At 39.1% G+C, this 21,139-nt stretch overlaps 1 protein-coding gene and 1 long non-coding RNA gene across 3 annotated transcripts in view; one reads left to right on the plus strand and one right to left on the minus strand.

Moving 5' to 3' along the window:
• Positions 1 to 1,055: 1,055 nt before the first annotated feature.
• LOC108540301 (uncharacterized) lies at positions 1,056 to 2,848 on the plus strand. The gene is made up of 3 exons (XR_001888638.1): positions 1,056 to 1,833; positions 2,244 to 2,316; positions 2,690 to 2,848. It is a non-coding gene; the product is annotated as an uncharacterized LOC108540301 (long non-coding RNA).
• A 314-nt stretch (positions 2,849 to 3,162) lies between these two features.
• EPB41L4A (erythrocyte membrane protein band 4.1 like 4A) overlaps positions 3,163 to 21,139 on the minus strand; it is a 269,890-nt gene continuing 251,913 nt past the window's right edge. For both annotated transcript variants that reach the window (XM_017889282.1, XM_017889281.1), the window contains 5 exons: positions 11,415 to 11,462; positions 10,778 to 10,846; positions 9,459 to 9,569; positions 9,207 to 9,288; positions 3,163 to 5,603 (listed from right to left, as the gene is read on the minus strand). In XM_017889282.1, the coding sequence (XP_017744771.1) occupies positions 5,475 to 5,603; positions 9,207 to 9,288; positions 9,459 to 9,569; positions 10,778 to 10,846; positions 11,415 to 11,462 (439 nt within the window). In that variant the 3' untranslated portion in view covers positions 3,163 to 5,474. The remainder of the gene's footprint in view (positions 5,604 to 9,206; positions 9,289 to 9,458; positions 9,570 to 10,777; positions 10,847 to 11,414; positions 11,463 to 21,139) is intronic.

Consider the following 21,139-nt stretch of genomic DNA (forward strand, 5'->3'; position numbering starts at 1 on the left):
TAATTAATCAACTCTAAGATTTCAGCATAAAATCCCATTACCTTACCCTATGTGACAAGACCTTAAGTGCCTTGCTCCTGCCTGGCTCTCCAGCTGCATCTTGTCACTCTGCACTCCTTACTCTACTCCAGCCACACTGGCCAAAGCCTCCTGTCCCCAGGTCTTGCATAACTGCCTTCACACATGTGCTCAAAGTTCACCTCCAGTCTTCCTATGTCTAGCCCCATGAGCTACTGAACACTTGAAATGTGTCTAGTCTGAACCGAAATGTGCTGGAAGTATAAAATATACACTGGATTTTTATTACTTAGTAGATATAAAAGAATATCTTAATAATTCCATTAATTCTATATTGATTGCCTGTTGAAATAGTTAACATATGTTGGATTATTATTAAAATTAATCTGACCTGTTTCTTTTTACTTTTTTTTTTTTTTTTTTTTTTTTTTGAGACGGAGTTTCGCCCTTTTGTCCAGGTTGGAGTAAACTGGCACAATCTCACCACAACCTCTGCCCCTACCTCGCCCGGGTTCAAGCTATTTCTCCAGCCTCAGCCTCCCAAGTAGCTAGGATTATAGGCGCCCGCCATCAAGCCCGGGTAATTTTTGTATTTTTAGTAGAGACGGGGTTTTGCCATGTTGGCCAGGCTGGTCTTGAACGCCTGACTTCAGATGATCACTTGCCTCAGCCTGCCGAAGTGCTGGGATTACAGGCATGAGCCACTGCACCCTGCCTTCTTTTTACATTTTATGTGGCAATTGGAAAATTTAAAATTACATTCATGGCTCACACTGTTTCCATTGGACAGCGGTGCTCTACGGCATGACCTTCTTTTACTGCCCTCCTGGCACTTACATTGTGGAATTTCAGCATCCGGGCTCACCTGGTCAGTGGCCTTCTCACCCAAGCAGAATGTACCACAGGAACCTTGCCTGGCTCACTCACATCTGATTCCCAGGCACTCAGGCCAGGGCCTGGAGCATAGTAAGTGCTGACTGAATATCTTTCGAATGAATGACCCTGCTCTTCCTCAGCCGGAGACATGAATTCTGTGGGGTCCCAAAACACGTGGTCTAAAATCCTTTGGGCTCCTGTTGCTGCCAGCACTGAGAATATGCTCTTGACCCTGGGCGGGGTGGGCGGGGGTGGGGAGGTCTGGATACTTCCTCTATGGAAAGAACTGGTCACAAAACCGCAGAGGTGACTCAGGCTGAGAACCCAGGCTCCTCTTTCCCTTGGTGACACGCCCCTCGGTCCCTCACTGGCACTTCTCCCTCTGGCCACACGGCGGCGTCTCGCGGGAGTGCAGCGGCCGATGGTACAGCTCGCTCCCCCCTCGCGCCTGGGACAGTGGGTCCTTCCACTTCTAGAAAAGCATTGTGGGACGGCAGTGCGGCCTTTCTTCCTTTTGGTGCGAGCTTGGTGTGGTTTTCTCGCTGGGTCTTCCGGGATGGCTCGTGGCTGTGGCCGCGTGGTCTCTCACGCCGGGGCGCGGGGCGGGGGAACGCGGCCACCCTGAGTCTGGTGAGTCGACTGCGGCGGCCGGACAGTGTCCGAAGTGTCCGGGGCCGTGAACGCGTGAAGGGTAGCGGCCTGGCCTCGCGCCTGCGTTCCCAAGCTTGGAAACGGGGAGCTGGGGGATTTGTGTTTAGATCATCGACTATGCCAGGGAGTGCTCCAGATAAGCCTGGTTTTATTTTCGTTAGTGAAAAGGCCTTACCTGACTTTATGCCTGCCCTGCCCTCGGGTAAAATAACTTAAAAGCTGAGGGCCTGGTTACGGCTGTTTACATATGCGGTACTCGGAGGGAGTGATCGATCACCTACCCTGCAGGTGAGTTTTCACGTTGATGCGAGACCAGTCGCCATTTAAAACGCATCTCATTTCACTTTTCATTACTAAGTCGGATTTTAAATCGTGAGAAAATTTCTCTGAAATGTAGTGTTCGTTTTTTAGGCCGTAATCAGAAGATTACTGTCAGCCAGTCAGCAACTTTATGTGGTAGAGCCGACCTCGCGCAGTGTCAGCCTTTGTGTTGCCCATTCACTTTGGAAACTAGTGAATGTGGTGTCAAAAAAGGCGTAAATTAAACGCTTTGCAGCCTTTTCCTGCCCTTGAATTTGACATCTTTGGTGTAGGAGCTGCATAAGTAACAGTTGCTGCTTTTACATTTACACGCGTGATCTTGACCCTGCCAGCCACAAGTGTATGGTTTGTCTTAACCAGTTTTAATTTTTGTTCAGGTGGAAGATGGATGCCTGAAGTGTAGACTGCTGCTAGCTGAATACCATCTGGGAGCACAAAGGTGACCTGAAGGTAGGGTGATATGTCATAAAGCACTTTGTAATGGGAATTTTTATCACCTTTTAAATTGGGGCTCCTTCTCTAGTGAGTATTAATGTTAGTGGTACATTGGTAGTGTTGCTCCATCTGTAGCTATTTAGGTGAGTTAACAAATGGGACAGCTTATTTTTGGAAAAGTTTTGCTGATACATCCTGAGAAGCCCAGGGAAATAAATACGCATAGTACTGGCATTCTGGATCCCTTAAGAATTGTTTTTATGTGTATGTAGTCATTGAATTTTTTAAAAACTTGTCAAATCGCAGGCATATTAATTACCAAGTTCTTGATTAAAATGTTATACAAAAATATCTGCTGTCCAACTGAGTACTTTATTTTTTCTCTTAGGATGTCCTTGGTGAAGAGTTTGAAAATTTGGTCTTCACAAGAGTTGCCTGGCTCATTTGAAATTGCTGGGAGTCTGAGGATTTCTGACATAATTGCCTGTTGGAGTCTGTAAATACACACTTAAGACAGTGAGGATGTGAATATATTAATGCACTTTGACATTTGTGTTTTAAGTGATTAACTGCCAGAAATAGCTGTTTCTAAAAAGTTATAAGGGAGGAGGGCTTCTTTTTTGATCAGTTTTCACTGCTGTCACCATAATTAATAGCCTTAAAATAGCTTGTGTTTGGCCCAAAGAGAAATGTACTTTCTTCCAGTGACTCAAAAATCGTTGCGAGAACTAGACTGATTTCTAGTGACAGGTGTGCTTTACTACACCCAGTGCATACATTTTTTCCCTCCAATTAGATTGTACACTTAATATTGGCATATCTTCTGCCTTCACTTTGCAAGAAACAACAAATAATGTATTCAGGTATTCAAAAAATTTATTGAAAGCACTGTACTAGGAGCTAAGAACACGATGATGAGCACAACACAGTTCTTCCCTTTGGAAACATAGCTGAGTGGAGGGAATGTCATCACATGTAAAACTTCACTATGAGATGAGTTCCATGATAGGATTTTCTTGGGGAAACCTGAGAAAGAGTTGAGACCAAAGGTATGTGTCATATTTTTCACAAGGCAAAATTGGGGGAATGACATGCAGAGGCTTGGGCTAGAAAAAAAGATACCATAAGTCCACTTACTTTTGTGACAGTTTTGGCTGCTTTCCCTCTTCAGTGCCTTGTTTCAGAATTGAGTTGTTTACTGAGGCATGTAAGATGGCTATTATGGGAGGTGGGAGTGTTACAAAATGAGGCTGAAGAGGTAGGTAAAGAAGCCAGACGCACCACTTCAGGCTCCCTCTGGCTTTATTAAAGCAAGATAAGTCCATGGTGGAAAATCAGATTTGCAAAAAAAGGGTAGTTGAACTAGGTTGCTTATTGTTGTCTAGGCGAGAGACCATCTTGCTCTAGTAAAATTAGTGAAATAAAATTGTTTATAGTTTGATGACAGAGCCAACTAGACTTGGTAATAGTGGAGGTGTCTGTCCATAACTGCTAGGTGTCGAGCTTGCACACTGATGAGCATAATGACTCCAGATCCAGCTGGGGAGCAGCATTTAAACAGTTGAATTCTTAAATTACTTTTGAGAAATCCAAATGGTCTTTTTGCAGTAGCACATTACTCAGTAGTCTAAACTACAGAAATAAACCTTAAGGCCATGGGGATAAATGAGATCTACCCGGGGTAGACTAGGAAGAGGGCCTAGGGTCTGAAGTTAGAGAAACTCCACTAATGGCAAGGTAAAGCATGATAAGCTAGAAAGGGTGGTCAGTGTGTGGCAGGAGCAAAATAGGATTACATTAAAGAAGCAAAAGAATGTCCTAAAAATTCTCCCTGGGATTAAGTGACACAGTGATTGATATTAATCACTTAAGATATGGATTAGTTGAATTGAGGGCAATGACTAAAGATAACTCCTTGCATGAAGATTGGCTGAGAATGAGAGGAAAATCATAGTTGCTAGAGGGTGGGGGGTTGTGGTTATGAAAGATAGTTTTCTTTAGTCTTAGTTTTAAATTTAAAACCAAGTAGCAAGGATTTAGCTGAATGATTGAATACATTAATATAGGAGGAGGAGATACAAAGATCCTGAAAAGGCTGGGAGAGAGCATCCAAAGCACAGGTGGAGAGAGAAAAGGGTTAGGGCTGCTGGCAGCTGTGGAGAGAACTGTATGTGGTAAGGGGGAGATATAAGACATCCTGCGTATTTTCCCCGTAGACTGCAAAGTCATCTATGGAGAGGAAAGGTCCAAAATAGTCATTGGGGAGAGCCGGTGAGTTAGATGGCCAAGCAGGGTGGATGGATCATTTGAGGTTTGGGGTGAGGGATCAACTGAAATCCACATAGACTTCTGAAAACACAAGACAAGAACACTTTAGAAATTAACACTTAAAAACAAAGCTTTTTACATCATTTGTAAATAACTGGTGGAACTTAACACCACAAAATACAGTATTATAAAGAACTATATGAATAAAAATATCTGCAGTCTGAAAGTGATGCCTCAGTCCTTTTGCATCTGGGCGCTACTTGAGAACCAACCCAGAGCTGGGAAGACGTCCTCCCACTTGTACTATTGCACAGCAGGCTAGTTGCAGTTCAGATTTCCAGAACGTTCATCAGATGCATCTGGTCTTGGTTGTAGTGGACACAGACACAACACAGTCAGAAATGAATGATTGCTATCCTGTTCCAGAAACGAAAATGTGGTTTCAAGTGAATTTTTACAAAATACTTATTCTTCCAGTTCAAACAAAAAGGTGCTTCAGCACGACTGTGCTGTAGTTAAACCATGCCTATAATCCCAGCACTTTGGGAGGCTGAGGCAGGCCAGTCACTTGAGGTCAGGAGTTTGAGACCAGCCCCCAACATGGTGAAACACTGTCTCTATTAAAAATACAGAAAGAGCCACGTATTGTGGCGCACGCCTGTGAGGCAGGAAAATCGCTTAAACCCAGGAAGTGGAGGTTGTGGTGAGCTGACATGGTGCTGCTGCACTCCAGCCTGGGTGACAGAGTGATAACATCTCAAAAAGAAAAAAAGCAAAAGAACATATTTTCTTATGCTGAAATACTCGCAGGTCTGAGATTTGAATCAAGGTATCTATTTCACAGTTTCAAAAGTACCAGTGGTGCACACAACCTTCCCACCCCTACCCTTGACCCTTCATCAGGATCAAGTCTCTGTCTTGAGGCGGGAAGCTTGGATAGTTTTTATTGTTTTTGCTGTGTGTTTTCCAGCCAGGTTGTTTGGAGATGTCTGAGGTTTTTCTTCCATCAGGCTATCTTTAGACCCATTTCTTCTCTAAAATAAAATATATTTGAAAAATATAGAAAGATTCAGAAGAAAACAACCAAATGAAGTATTTTAATTACATCAGAAACCAAGCTGCTCTTAAATTGAAGATACTGAGTTAATTCAAAAGTTTCATAATACCAAAAGCTATTCAATAAATGTTCCCTCTAAATAGTTGTGCAAAATAAAGTTTGTATTTAATCTTTGTTTAATATACAAAGTTAGTCTGACATTTACATTCATAATGATTTTATTCGTGAATATTAGGCATAATTCACCCAAATCTGTCATTACTTTTGTTAATAATTCCCAAACCAGGCTCTCAACCTTCTCACTTTTGCAAACAGGATAGTGGAGAGAGTTGGAGGCAATTTATAATCAATCCCCTGATTATATTTTCAGCAGTCAATGAATGGAACAATGTCTTGTGAGTCCCTATCACTTGTCTCGTACGGAGAAACAGGGCAGCTGATTACCAGAGCCTGTGCGCCACATCCACTACTTTGTAAAACTTAGGTTTTACACATCTCCCATCACAGGTGGAGGCTCTGAGAATGACACTAACTCACAACTGCTCCTTACGCAAACCCCTCCTGCTCTTCCAAGAGATGGCCTAACATTGTTAGTGTATCAGGCTGGCAAGCATATTTCCTTCCCCAAATGTATATTCCCACAAATAATGGGCTACACTGTCCCAATCTATTTTGAGATTTGAGCTAAAAAAAAAAAAAAAAAAATCCCTCTTTTAAAATGCAGTTACCTTTAATCTATTTCTATGACTGGCTTAATTTGTTTTACTGACATTCAAAAAGCACTGATAGAACAATTATTCTGCCTATCATGGGAAGTATGAACCAATCTATCTGGGATGGAAGATTTCTGGATAGCCAGAGGTGGGAAGAGGACACCGGTGAATGTGAGAGGAGAATATAGCAGAAGAATCACCAGAAAAAATTGCTAGGTGAGGACCTGAAATAAGTACTATGTTGTTTGTCTAGGATTGAATCTGTCCACTCCGCAGACCTTAAGAAATTAAGTTGCTATTCTTCCCCATTCTTAGCAGCCTTTGCGTGAAAAGGCAAGGTGAGGTGTAGGGCAGGTCACTGCCAGAACTCTGGTGGCATTGTGGTGGAAATTAGAACTTAAAAGTTGCATTAGGAAATGCACCTTTCTAGATTCCATTGGTCACTCCAGCCCCTTCTCCGCATGGCAGCCGATGAGTGGCTTCCTTTTAGCACTTGGAATAAAACAATAAGATCCAAACGTTTCCCACAGCCTTTAGGCCTTTTTATCTGCCTTTCCCCTCATGCTCAGTGCATGTTGGTCTTTCAGCTCCTCAAATACCCAGGCCCTCTCCAGAGTCAGCATTTTCCCTATATTCCTCACTCTGATGACATCAGCCTTGCGGCCACCTCCTCAACTGCCAGGTCTCAGCTTTAAATGCCACTTTCTGAGATGGCCTTCTCTGAACACCATAAACATGTAAAGTGAGGTCACTGTTGCTTCTCTAGCTCAGGCATTTCTTTGTAATGCATACTCCTATATGTTTTAACTGTTTACCTTATGCCTCCACGTCTAGGCTAGGGCCATCAACCTTTTTTATAAAGAGCCAGACTATAAACTACATCCTGTTTGTGTCACATGTTACTGTTACTTTGTTTTGCTTTTAAACAATCCTTTAAAGGTGTAAAAACCATTACTGCCTTCTGGGCTGTACAAAGGCAGCAGACTAGATTTGGCCCTTAGGCCATGGTTTGCTGATTGCTCAAACCAGTGCTTGATATTCCTTAGATGGGCTCACTGGATATTTACTGAATTCAAAATCAAAAGTGTTCTGGAGACAGGCTTAGAATCAGTGCCACTGATCAGAAGATGCATGTGAGTTCTTGTGTCCCGCAAAGTGAAAGCTATTCTTCCAACTTAGAATGTGTGTAAGATTTTTTAATTCCTGAGTGGAAATAAAAATTACTACTTGTATTGAAACCAACTAAAATTTAAGACCAAAAATAAATAAATAAATAAAACACCAAATGATAACTGCTTTTTAATCATCACAATAACCGTAGGAGGTAAGTTATCTACACTGTATAAAAACTGAGGCTTAGAAGTTTAGCAGTATTAACGTTACACAAGTAGTATGCAGAGATGAAACACAAATGATTCAGGTCAGTCAGAATGCAAAGCCTAAACTTAATCATGAATATAATATTGAAAAAGTACTGTCAACTTTAAACCAAATGTCTATTTGGACAACTATTAGCTCTCCCAGGCTGATCTCATCAAATATTACACAGATTATAGTAGAAGCTGTGTTTACCATGCAGACCTCCATTCTAGACTGAGGCATTCATTCTCCAGCTGCTGTGAGTGTTGCCTGCCATGTAGCTCAAAACTGAGCCCCTCCCCAGGAACTGCCCTCAGTTGAAGAGAACCCCCCTCCCAGAACATCCCTTACCCAGTGATTTCTATGGGGTAAGTGTGAATGTGTAAAGGTTCAACCCCCGTCTCACGGTAGGATGAATTTGAAGAGCCATCTCAACTCTAGAGCTCCCTGTGGGATCAGCTCTTGCCTCTGCCCAAACCCATCTTTCACTTTCTCCCCAACAAGTGTGGATCCCATGGGCACTTTCCAACAAGCTTCCTGCATGCAGATCTCCATTTCAGAATCTATCTAGGGAACCTAACTTAAACCAGCACAGGCCTTGCTCCAGTCATTGATAAAAACAAAAAGGGCCATACATGATAGATACTGCTGGTGTCAGGCTTCTTACGTGATCCAAAAAATTGTACATGTGCTTACATGCATTTTTTGGGATGAGAGTCAGTAGATACAACTGGCTTTTCTACAGGATCCATGATCAAACAACGTTGAAAACGACAACACGACGAACAATGGGCTGACCCTGATCCATCAGACACATCAACTTTGTTTTTAGAGTTTTACAGTGGTTGTTTAACCAGATATAAATCCATCCAACTGTCTTATTCAGCCCACATTTTTTCCCATCTTATTAAAAAATACACCATGAGAGGTGGTATGAAACCCTTCCTGAACTATGTTCGCCACAGTGCTCCCCTGATTATCAAATTCAGCTAAGTGTTAAAGTGATTTTGTTAAGGCAGCTAGGTGTTCTGTCTCTGAATTCCTTTTTAACTACATTTTAAAAACATGTCCAGAATGAAAGTAATTGTGATGGAAAAGACAGAAAACAGGACTTAAGTAATTCTTCCGTCTGCTATTAGTTAACAATGTGAGTCTGTCACTTTCTCTGTTTCTCTGGCTCAAAATACCTGTTGTTATTGTTGCTTTTTAATTAGTGAAACAATTGTTTCTTTATTCTGGCTCCAAACAATCTTACAATCTTTGTTATCCTCAGCTTTGCCCCACTACCTCTACCTGTTATTCCTAACTCTTCCCAGATTGTACCAAGGTTCTTGATCATGCACTTTTCCTTCCATGATTTCTACACATTCTTTTAAAATACAGAATCTCAGAATGATATTAAGGTTTCACTGCCTGCCCTACCTCCCCAAAGGAACTTTCCAAAGCACAAAATGCTTCTCAAAATTGTCATCAATGCAACACCTTCTTCAAACCTTACTATTACTAACCTGATGAACTGTAGCGTCCCCAGAACCCTGAGCATCTGAAGAACGAGTCACCGGAAGCGGTGGTACAAGATCTATTTTTGAACTGCAGAGAATGAGTTTTAGAATTAGTGACTGTAACAGTACCTAGAATCAGAAATTAAGTTGGAAGAGTACTACAGTGTACATATAAAACATTTCCATGAGCAAGTAAAGTTCTTTTCGACTGCACTGTTCTGGAGCCATGATGGTGATGGCTCTGGCCTGCCCACTTACTTCATTTCCGAGAGAACTGATCGCTCCCCATCTGAACACTGGGACCGGCGATACTGCCGGTAACTTCGTGGCGAATGAGAATGCCTGATGCGGACTGGGTCACCTTGTGTCCTGAACAAGCAACCAAAAAAAAAAAAATGGGAACAAACACCCAAAGTCAGAAGAGGAAAAGTAGGAGTTCTTCCTTAATATTGAAACTGCAAAAGAATAGCAACTTTCAGAGTTTTAAAAAGAACTTGACTCCTCTAGGCTTTGAAAGCCTGAGTGACTTAAATTTCACAAGAAAAATGCTCCCTTGACCATATGTGAAAATGAAGCTCTTTATAGTTATTTGTGTATATATATGTGTGTGTGTATGTATGTTTTTTAACCATCAAATTTTAAATGAAATTATTCCTCACAGTGGAATTCTTTTTAGTAGCGTGGAAGAAAACAAAATCTATAATGCAGACAAAATGGCATTCCTAATGGAAAAAGTTGGTCCACTGTCATAGCTACTAACATTAAGAATTCACTCCTCACTTGAAAACTGCTAAGAAAGTAGACCTTAAGTGTTCTCTCCATTAAAAAAAAAAGTATGTGAGGTGATAGATATATTAGCTTGATTTCAGCATTTCACAATGTATACATATATCCAAACATCACATTGTACACTGTAAACATATACAAATTTTATTTGTTGATTATACCTTAATAATTAAAAACAAATGAATATTCAAATCTTTGACCTGAAGATGGGACAGAGGGTGGCTGGGGTGTACCAATCTGCTGTTTAACTGTGGTGGGAAAGCAGCATAGCTGCAGAAGGGGAACAAAGCAGGCACTCACTTTCTCTTAACCAAGTTCTGGCAAGGCAGAAAACACAGTCAACAGGTATGGTTCCTCTTACACTGGTGACTGGGGACTCCTGCTGTGCTTTCATGAAGCCTGTTCAATGTGCTGCTTTTATGCCAGAGATTGGACTGGGCACATATGAGAGTTTTATGGTCAGCATAATTCTCTTGGTGTAAAATAATGGATAAAAAACTTTATCAATGAGAATCTCAGAAAAGAATTTATTTCAAAACTGACATTAATCAGGAAAAGCCCCCTTGTACCTATCATGTACAAAGAGGTGGCTAACAAGAGATGATAGTGATTATAGTGTAGAATAAGTAGCTTTCATACAGACTTTTCTTCCTCTTTCGTTACTGTCACCTAATTTTGATTAAAATGTAAAGACAAATTAAAGCACTGCCTGGAACACAACTGAAGAATTAGAATGGATTACTCACAAGCACTAATAAAGCTTTTGTGAGAAGATTTTCAAAGGCACTCACTCTATTTTAGTGTACGGAATCTCTTTTAATTGTTCTTCTGACAATCCGGATGGATCCACAAGTTCCTTTCTGTAAAGGAATAAGCAAGAAAATGATAGTTGTGGTGCTGGTATAAATGCTAGTATCTTTCACAATCGGCAGCTGAGTTTTCCCTTTCTAATCTTGTCCCAAAACAGTGTTAGTAAAACCAACACAAATTTATAAAAACTAAAAATGTGTTCAAGAAAAAATAGGAGGGTAAAACCTTTTCTGTAGCTCTTTTGTGTTCTTTCAATTTTTCTACATTCAGACTCCAGCCATTCCCCATTTCCCTATAAAAGATCTGCTTCTCTCCCCTGTGGTGGGTGTCTTTTTTTTTTCCTTGGTATTTATTTGTAAACTATTGGCCTGTCTGGGGTCCATTTAGAGGTGAGACTAAATGACCCAAGGTGAGGAGGTGTCAGGGCTGCCTGTAGATAGGCTGCTAATATGGTAAGGCACCACGACCCTGTGCTCCCCGTGCCTGCTACACATGGTGGCAATGGCTTTGGCAGGCATCACGCTGAGGCTGCCTCTCAGTACCAGCAGTCTTCTTTCTTCCACCTGCATTAAAACTACATGGGTTTCAAAACAATGAGAAAGAACAACTATTACTCACTGAATGTGTTTCCATAACTCTTCTTTTGCTTGGATATCGGGGCTTCTCCTATAAACAGAGAAAACAACATTCAGCTCTACAAACATGCTTCATCTCACAACTAACTTTAATAGTTTTCAGACTGTGAAGTTCTTATTTGCCAGCTGAGAACAGACAAGGAAAGACTGGACAGGGACAGCCACTGTGATGGGTAGTATAAAGACACCAGCAGCTAAATTGCTGCTACGGCTGCTGAAGGAAAATCATAAAACCTAGTGATAACCAGAGCTTCATTTAATGAAAGACCTCAGAACTGCAGGGCCATATGCCTCCCCCTCCAGTGGTAACTGTACAATGAAGGATGATTCAGGGCATCTGTTTCTGATCTTTCCAGATATTTGTAAGTAATGGTAAAAGAAGAACTCATCCTGATTCTAGCAAGTCCCAACATGATCTGTGATTACCTACAAGAAGCAACCACCACAAGGAAAAAGCAACTGGTGGGATTGGCCCTGATGGCAGACTGTACCAATGACCCATCTTTCATGTTATACCTGGTGTTGCATTTCTGCAACAAAACTTGGGCCAGCAAATGCTAGGACCTATTTGTGGCCTTGGCTCATGCTGCCACCCTCTTTACGCCCTTCTCCATCCCCAACTATTGACTCTGCAAATCTTTTCTCCAAGAAGTATGTGAGTAGATATTATACCACTGTCTTTAATTTCCTAGAATGAAAACTTCAGTCAGCATTCAAGTGTTTGTACTCTCTGTAGTATCAACTATTACTCCCACTGTAGCAATGAATACTAGTAATCTATTATCTCTGCAATTGTTGACACAGAATGATTTTTCTTCATAGTGAGAAAATAAGCTTTCATTGGTCGTTCCCTTTAAGAGAACAGAGATCAAGTAATAGGCCAAAAGAAAGAACAAATAACAATTAAAAGCCACCGATCCTATGGAATTTTATGTGATTAATCTGTATTAGCATTTGGGGGGCTCAATATTGCTTTTAGTGTATGGTATCATTAATGCTTTCATTTTTCTCACTTCATAAGGGCACCACTATGGTATTCTGGTAGGGCTTTCTGAACCTACAGAATACACTAAGCTACTTTCCTGCCACTGACCAAATGGCTTTTCCTTTGTGCAGGGGAGGAAAAAATGATCTGTCTATAAAGACCTTTTAATCAACTCAGGATGAGACAAAACATGAAAGGAAAAAGGAATGAAATCTTGGTCTCAGACCAAATATGGTATTGTTAAATGTAGATGTTCTTTGTTATAAGAATAAGATTAGGCTGGGTATGGTGGCTCAAGCCTGTAATCCCAGCACTCTGGGAGGCCAATGAGGGTGGATCACTTGAGGTCAGGAGTTAGAGACCAGCCTAGCCAACATGGCAAAACCCCGTCTCTACTAAAAATACAAAAAATTAGCTGGGTGTGGTGGCATGTGTCTGTAATTCCAGCTGCTTAGGAGGTTGAGGCATGAGACTCTCTTGAACCTGGGAAGTAGAGGTTGCAGTAAGCCGAGATCACACCACTGCACTCCAGCCTGGGCAACAGAACGAGAGCCCATGCCACAAAAAAAAAAAAAAATTGTATGTTAAAAATCATAGAAACTGCTTCCTTGGTGTCCTCTATGGACTCTGCCTTTCCTACATTTGGTTGGTCTGATTTGCTAGATAATATGTTAACCCCATTAAATGATACTGTCAGAGAAGGTGCTAATATTAAAAAGCACTAAGGTGTTATTCCACTCTGACAGAATGATGGTTCAGCTGTGACTATACCCCAGGATCTACTTCTCACAGTCAACCAAGAGTCTGAAGTATTACATAATATCTAGGTTAGGAAGCTATTCTACTGATCATTATTCTTATTTCAGGAAGGTATGATAGTGGACATATCAGCTGTCTTCTAGTTACAGCAGGGTTTCCCACCCTTGGCCCTACTGACATTTTCCATACTAATTCTGTGTTGTAGGAGGCTGTCCTGTGCACTGTAGGATGATCAGTAGCACCTGTGGCCTCTACCCTCTAGACACCAGTAGCACCTCCCCAGTGTGACAGCCAAAAATGTCTGTAGACAATGTCCCCTTGGAAGCAAAACTGCCCCCAGTTGGAAAACCACTGATTAAGGGTATGACCTAGGAATTAAGTGGCTGTGGTTGGGTAGTGGAAGCCAAGTTATTGTAAAGATCCATTATGTGAGTACTGGAATAGTGCTGGAGAGAGTGACAGTAAAGCAGAAACTCAATCTTAAAAGAATGAGGAAAATGACCCAGGGTGCAGTTGATGACAACTACCGGAAGTGGTGAGTGGTATCATGTAAGGGCATGCAATTCAAAGCTAAATGCTTTTAGGGTGGACATGGGGAGAATGAGAAAAGTTATGAATGGCCAGGAGGACACACACCCCATGATAACAGGCCTAGGGGAGAGAGATAGTGACTATGAACAATACATTAAAAAGCTGATAACATGATAACAGTGGATATGTCTGAATGCTGGTATTGCAGGTAATTTTATTTTCTTATTTATACTTTTCTATATTTTCTGATCTTTTTAAGCCAGGAGAATTTCTTACCTTAGTTATCAGGAAAAAAATAAGAGTGTTTTCATGTTTTGTTTTGTTTTTTCAAATACTGTGATTGTAATTCCACAGGAAATGCTTTTCATTCCCATCTCAGAAGAATTAGAGAAATGTTATCCTTGTTTTTTTGTTTTGTTTTGTTTTGTTTTGTTTTGAGACAGTCTCACTCTGTCACCCAGGCTGGAGTGCAGTGGCCCCATCTCGGCTCACTGCAAGCTCTGCCTCCCGGGTTCAAGCCATTCTCCGGCCTCAGCCTCCCGAGTAGCTGGGACTACAGGCATGCACCACTACGCCCAGCTAATTTTTAGTAGAGACAGAGTTTCACCATGTTGGCCACGATGGTCTCAAATTCTTGACCTCGTGATCTGCCCACCTCAGCCTCCCAAAGTGCTGGGATTGCAGGCGTGGCCACTGCACCTGGCCTGAGAAATGTTATCTTAAGCTGAATGAGATCATCAGTCCTTCTAGCCATAAACATTGGTCCTAAAAGATTAAGGAGTTTAGTCTTTATCTTTACGTTCTATAGCACCATAAAAGTCATATTTTTAAATAAACTAAGTTCTGACGTGGCCAGTAGTTCCAAACAGTTTTAAGGCGAGGAAAAGTTCCAAAGCTTAAAAAATGCTAATTTTCTGATTGCTAGACCACCTGTGATTTCACAAATGTCAACACAAGCTGCTTGTTAATGAGGAATGTATTATTTTTATGCTTACATCTGCACACATTTAATCAATAATTTAGGATGAATTCATGATCTGCAGCTTGGTGTTATCTTGTGGATTTAGAAAGCTGTGGAATTTCAGCAGTCATTTTTCTTAATTTGAGGCACTTAATTATGCCAATGTTTTACTTAAACTCTCCAAATAAATTCCTAAGGAAAGGAAATAGAACCCTAAATTGTCCAAAGGTACAACCTATATAGAAAATAATCATGCAGCCCAGGATTAGTCCAGTATTTTTCAAAAGCATCCCTCCTCCACATACAAATATTCCACTTTAATCAGAGAAATTAGTTGGATGACACATCATTCACAAATCACTTCCCTTATTCCAAAACCCTAAAACAAACATATCATAAATCTACAAAGGATTTAAACTCCATCACTGCATATAATCATTTTATATAGTCCCCAAACTATCCAACTATATTATCTAAGAGTATACTACGGGCAATACATTATCTAATAAACTTACTATATTTTGTATATTATACTAAAAATTATGGCAGTATTTTACTTTTTTTTTTTTTTTTTGTCCTTCTTTATACTGATCACTCCTCTGAAAGGAAATTTAGAGTTGAAAATATGTACATTTATAAAACATCTTTATTTAAGAAATTCAAAGTTCCTAACAAATATCCCAGTCATTCTTTGTCACATTCCTGACTGGTCAAAATAAATCTAATTAGATGTCTTACTCTTCTCCCTCCCCCCTCCAAATCAAAGAAGCCTTAGGAAGCCACTGAGATGAACAACTTAGCTGCTGAAGATCGCTCAGGAGGCACTTCGGGTTGGGGGTGGGGGTTCATGTTATATCTTCACTTAACGCACCAGACTTACATGTTTTGTGTGTAATTGAGAACATCGCCCTGACAGCCTCATCTTCCACAGTATCAGTACTTTTCAATAAAATAGTAAGATATTATCACCACCAGAGGGGGCACGAGCCTTCTCTTGCACCCAGGTTTGAACTTACCAAAACTATTGTTTATACTTTAATGTCTCTTCCAAATATCCTGCTGAGTAAAGGTTCACTCATGTAGAAAAGCAGGTTCAACAAAGCTTTTTTCCTAGTGATAAACATCAACTGCAGCTGAAAAATGTACTAAATAGAACTGTACTTCCCAATGTTTTACCAGAGAAGATCTAATCATATTTCAGCTTAATCCTTTTTAGTAGAAAACAGTTTTGTATTTTATACTACTCTTTGTCTCTGGTATTTAATAATGAATTGATTTTCTAGCTATTTATTGGGGATAAAACACAAAAATGAATAATGATGTATCATAACACTCTGACCCTTAATGGATACATAATTTACATATACTGCAGTAGGAATTTAAGAATATGGGAGTAATGGAGAGATCAGTGGTTTACTGTACATCTGAAATGCCAAATATACATATATATTTTTATACAGTACATATATTTTAAAATATTTTCTATATTATGTATATATATCTGAAGGATAATTTTGATTGATTCCCTTGAATACTGCCCTAGCCATGTTTCCACTTTTTCTAAGGGATGCGGTCTCACTATGTCGCCCAGGCTGGTCTTGAACTCCTGGCCTCAAGTAATCATCCCTCCTCAGCCTTCCAAGTAGCTAGGACTACACATACAAGCCACCATGCCAAGCTCATGTTTCCACTTTAAAGAAAGCTATAGTGGTTCCTAAATCCTCACACAACCAAATTCTAGTCTCTAAGGACTTTATGTGAGTTGCCTTACTCTACTCTCTTCATTTCTCACCACCTCCTCATCTCAAGGAAAAATACAAATACCTTGCAGTGTTTCTAGAGAAGAACTAAGACCTGGGGGAACTTACTAATAAAGGCTATAACACAGGCACGACCTCACTTACTGCTCAGCAAAATCCTAAGAGCATGGTACCATGAGTGTTGTAGAAATGGAAACTCGTGGGGATCAGGTAATAAGCTGAAGATCCAGAATGCAAACGACAGCACCCAGCAGGTGTTTTATTAATTGTCAATACATCTCAGGCTTTTAACAGTCATAGCTCAAATAAAGGACAGAGCCCAGTTTGTGCTATGTGAAGTAATCCATCATCCTTAAGAGTTATAATACTTTTATTCAGTTGCCCATTTGACATTTCCATTAATTGTCTACTTGGCATCTCAAACTTAACAAACAGAAATCTTCATTCTCTCCCCCAAAAACAATCTTGGCCTATCCCTTCCCATCTCAGTAAAACAGCTACCCACTCAGTGGATCAGTTCAGAAACTCAACATTATCCATAATACCGCTCATACTACAAATCTGTCAGCTTTACTTCCAAAATGTACATTCATCTACTTCTCTTCATTTCACCACCACCATCTTTTCTGAGCTAAAGCCATTTTACCTTGACCACTGTAAGTTTTCTAATTGCTTCCCTGCTTCCTTTCTTCCTCTTTCTCAATCTGCTTTTTACCCACCAGAGCAACTTTTTTTTTTATTTTTTTTGAGATGGAGTTTCACTCCTGTTGCCCAGGCTGAAGTGCAATGGCACGATCTCGGCTTACTGCAATCTCGCCTCCCAGGTTCAAGCAATTCTCCTGACCCAGCCTCCCAAGTAGCTGGGATTACAGACATCCGCCACCACACCTGGCTAATTTTTGTATTTTTAGTAGAGACAAGGTTTTACCACATTGACCAGGCTTGTCTTGAACTCCTGAACTCAGGTGATCTGCCTGCCTTGGCCTCCCAAAGTGCTGGGATTACAGGCGTGAGTCACCATGCCCGACCAGCAACTTCTAAATGAACTACTATCCACATAAATACATATATGTGTGTGTGTGTGTGTGTGTGTGTGTGTATTTTCTAATTTAACTGCACTTTAGCCATATTAGATGAGAAATCTGACATAGGTCCTACTGGACTAAAATCAAGGTGTTGGCATGGCTGCATTCCTTTCTGGAGACTCAAGGGAAAATTCATTTTCTTGTGTTTTCCAACTTCTAGAGCTAACCACATTTATTCGTTCAGGCCTCTTCCTCTATTTTCAAAGCCAGCAACAGCAGGTTGAGTCTGTTTCAAACTGAAACACTTCCTCTTCTGTCACCTCTTCTTCCACTTTTAAGAAACTTATGATTACTTTGGGCCTACTTGGATAATCCAGGATAATATCCCTGGGTGAGGGTCAACTGATTAACAACAGCCTTAATTCCACCTGCAATCTTAACTCCTCTCTGCCATTTAGGGTCATATATTCACACATTATGGAGATTAAGCCATGGATATATTTCAGGGGTCATTATTCTTCCTACCACAGTAACTATAAGGTTTTTCCTCCTCTTAATTTCTTTATATAAAAACACACTGTTTAAGCAAAGATACATTAACATTTTAATATGAGGCTTCTAACAGGCAAAAATAAAATATATTAAATATATGTCATATATTAAATATATGACAATAGCACAAAGGACAAGTGGAGCTATATTTTTCCAATGTTTCTAAATTTTAAATAAAATGTTACAATATTAATCTTAGGGTGTGATAAGGAACCATACTGATAAGAATCATACTTACAGAGAGAAAACAATAAGTAAAAAAATAATAAAAGTATAGGTAAGACATCAGAGAAAATAAAATGGAGTATCAAAAAATATTCAATTCACACAAAATAAAGTAGGAAAGGAGCAACAAACCAACAAAAAACAGGCATAATAAACCAGAAAAAAGAACAAGCTGGCAGACTTAAATCCCAAAATACAAATAATTATGTTAACTGCCAGCAGGCTAAACATTCAACTTAAAAGACAGGGATTGTGAGGCTAGAATTAAAAAAAAAAAAAAAAAAAAGACCAACTGTCCACTGTTTACAAGAGGTGGACTTTAAATATAAAGACATAATTAGGCCTAAAGTAAAAGGATTAAAAGGATATACCATGCAAACAGTAAACATGAAGAAGGTATGGTAGAATTTATGCATGTGCATGTGTAGTGGACACAGAGAAAGGAGTATTACCAGAATAAAGGTCATCAGTTCACCAGGAAGGAAAAAAACCTACATATGCATACTCCTAACACCGGAACTCCAAAATAACTTGAAGCAAAAACTGACAGAATTAAAGGAAAAAACAGACAAACTCACAATCACTGTTGTATATTTTAATATCCTTCTCTCAATGACTGCTTGAAAAGTAGGTAAAGAAATTTAAAAAAGACACAATCTGAACACTATCAGCTAACTGCATCTATTCAACACCCAGTAACTGAGACTCCTCGTTCTTCTTGAGTCCACAGATTATTCATCATTGAAGACCATATGCTAGGCCTTAAAACAAGTCTCAATAAATTTCAAGGGATTAAAACCGTTCAGAATTTTTTTTTACCACAATGGAATTAAATTAGAATAATAATAATATTTGTAGAAAATCCGGAAATATTTGAAAATTAAACACACAACTGAAAATGCCATCATCAAAAAAATGACAAGATAAATTAAAATTATTTTGAACTGCATAATAAAACAATGTCAAAAACACGTGAGATATAGTTAAAGCATGACTGAAAGGGAAATTTATAAATTTTTGCTTATATTGCAAAAGTAGAAAGGTTTAAGATAAATGTTATCCTAAGAAGATGAAAAAAAAGGAGCAGGTAAAAGACAAAATAAAAAGAATAAAAAGTAAAGTCAATGAAACAGACAACAGATAGCAAAGAAAAAGCAACATCTAAAACTGGTTCTCTGAAAAAAATAAATTAAAAAAAAAAAATGAGAAAATACAAATCACCAACATCAGGAATCAAAGTGGAGATTTCACAGATGTTAAAAGCACATGAAGAATTATAAACAAATTTTTGCTGAAAGATTTGACAACTTAAATAAAAATGAAATTATTTTAAAAGCATAAATTATCAAAACCTACACATAAGTATAAAATATCAATATCTCAATATCTGTCAAAGAAATTGAATTTGTAATTTAAAACCTTCTGCAAAGAAAATTCCAGGCAAAGATTGTTTCACTGGTGAATTATATATTTAAGGAAGAAAAAAATGCTTTTATATTAACTCATTCAGAAAATAGAAGAAGAAGGAATAGTTCTCAAATTATTTTAAATAACCAATATAATCTTTTACCAAATACCTGACATTACAGGAAAATTACAGATCAATTTTCACAAAAACAAAGAAAAAAATCTTAAGGTAATGCCAAGTAGAATCCAGCTACATACTAAAAGGAAAATACATCATGATCACAAGGGGCTTATGCTAGGAATGCAAGGATGTATCATTCAAAATTGAATCCATTTAATTCCTCCACGAACACAATAAACCCATAAAACAATTATCTCAACAGATGCAGAAAAAGTTTGTAATCAAACTCAATACCCATTCATGATCAAAACTCTTCACTAACTCTTAGCAAACTAGAAATAGAAGGGATATTTCTCCGTTGTGCAGCTAGCATCATATATAATGTGACAAACTGAATGCTCTCCCTTTATGAAAAAGAGCAGTCAAGGATGTCTGCTTCCTTATCACTTGTATTCAACACTGTAACTCAACACTGTACTACATGATCTAGCCAGTATAACAAGGGCAGGAACAGAAATAAAAGACAGAAAGACTAGAACTCAAGGAAAACTGTTCACAAATATGATTGTAACTGTGGACAATCCTAAGAAACTGCCCCCCACCCCCGCAAAAGCTTCTAGAGCTAATAAGTGAATTTAACAAGGCTTATGGGTTGGCAAGATGTAGCATCAGTATTTTTAAAAGTCATTTGTTCTATATACTAAAAAACAACTGAAAATACATTTTCTGAAATTTAACAAAATAAATTATTCTATACTGAAAACTACAAAACATTGCTGAAAGAAGATAAAAACAAATGGATGAATAAGATATTTGTTTTCTCAAAATTGATCTATACATTCAACATAATCATAGTCAAAAGTCTTTGGGGAAGGCAGTAAAACTGACAAGCTGATTCAAAAATTTAGACAGAAATGCAAAAGTCCTAATCAAACAGTTAAAACAATCTTGAAAAGAAAGGGGAGAGGGAAAGCAAAAGTTGGAGAATTTACACTGCCTTATTCAAGTCTTACCATAAAGCTACAGTAACTGAGACAACATGATGGCTTAGGGATAGACAAACAGATCAATGAAACAAAATTGGCCCACATGTGAGCAGTCAATTCTTTTTCAACAAAGGCCACAAGGCATTTTAATGAAAAGTCTTTTCAAAAATGGTGGTGGAACTGGATAGACTACAGGAAAACAAACTTCTCAATCTCTATTCATCCATACACAACAACTAATTCTAAATGGAACAGAGACCTAAGTATAAAAGCAAAATCTATAAAGCTGCTAGAAAAAGATGTAAGACTATCTTTGTGACCACGGGGTAGGCAAATACTCCTTAAGATTAAAAAAAAAAAAAAAAAAAAAAAAAACCTTTAAAAAAAAAAAAAAAA

Source organism: Rhinopithecus bieti, unplaced genomic scaffold (genome assembly GCF_001698545.2).
Source record: "Rhinopithecus bieti isolate Rb0 unplaced genomic scaffold, ASM169854v2 scaffold_18418, whole genome shotgun sequence".
Taxonomy (NCBI): domain Eukaryota; kingdom Metazoa; phylum Chordata; class Mammalia; order Primates; family Cercopithecidae; genus Rhinopithecus; species Rhinopithecus bieti.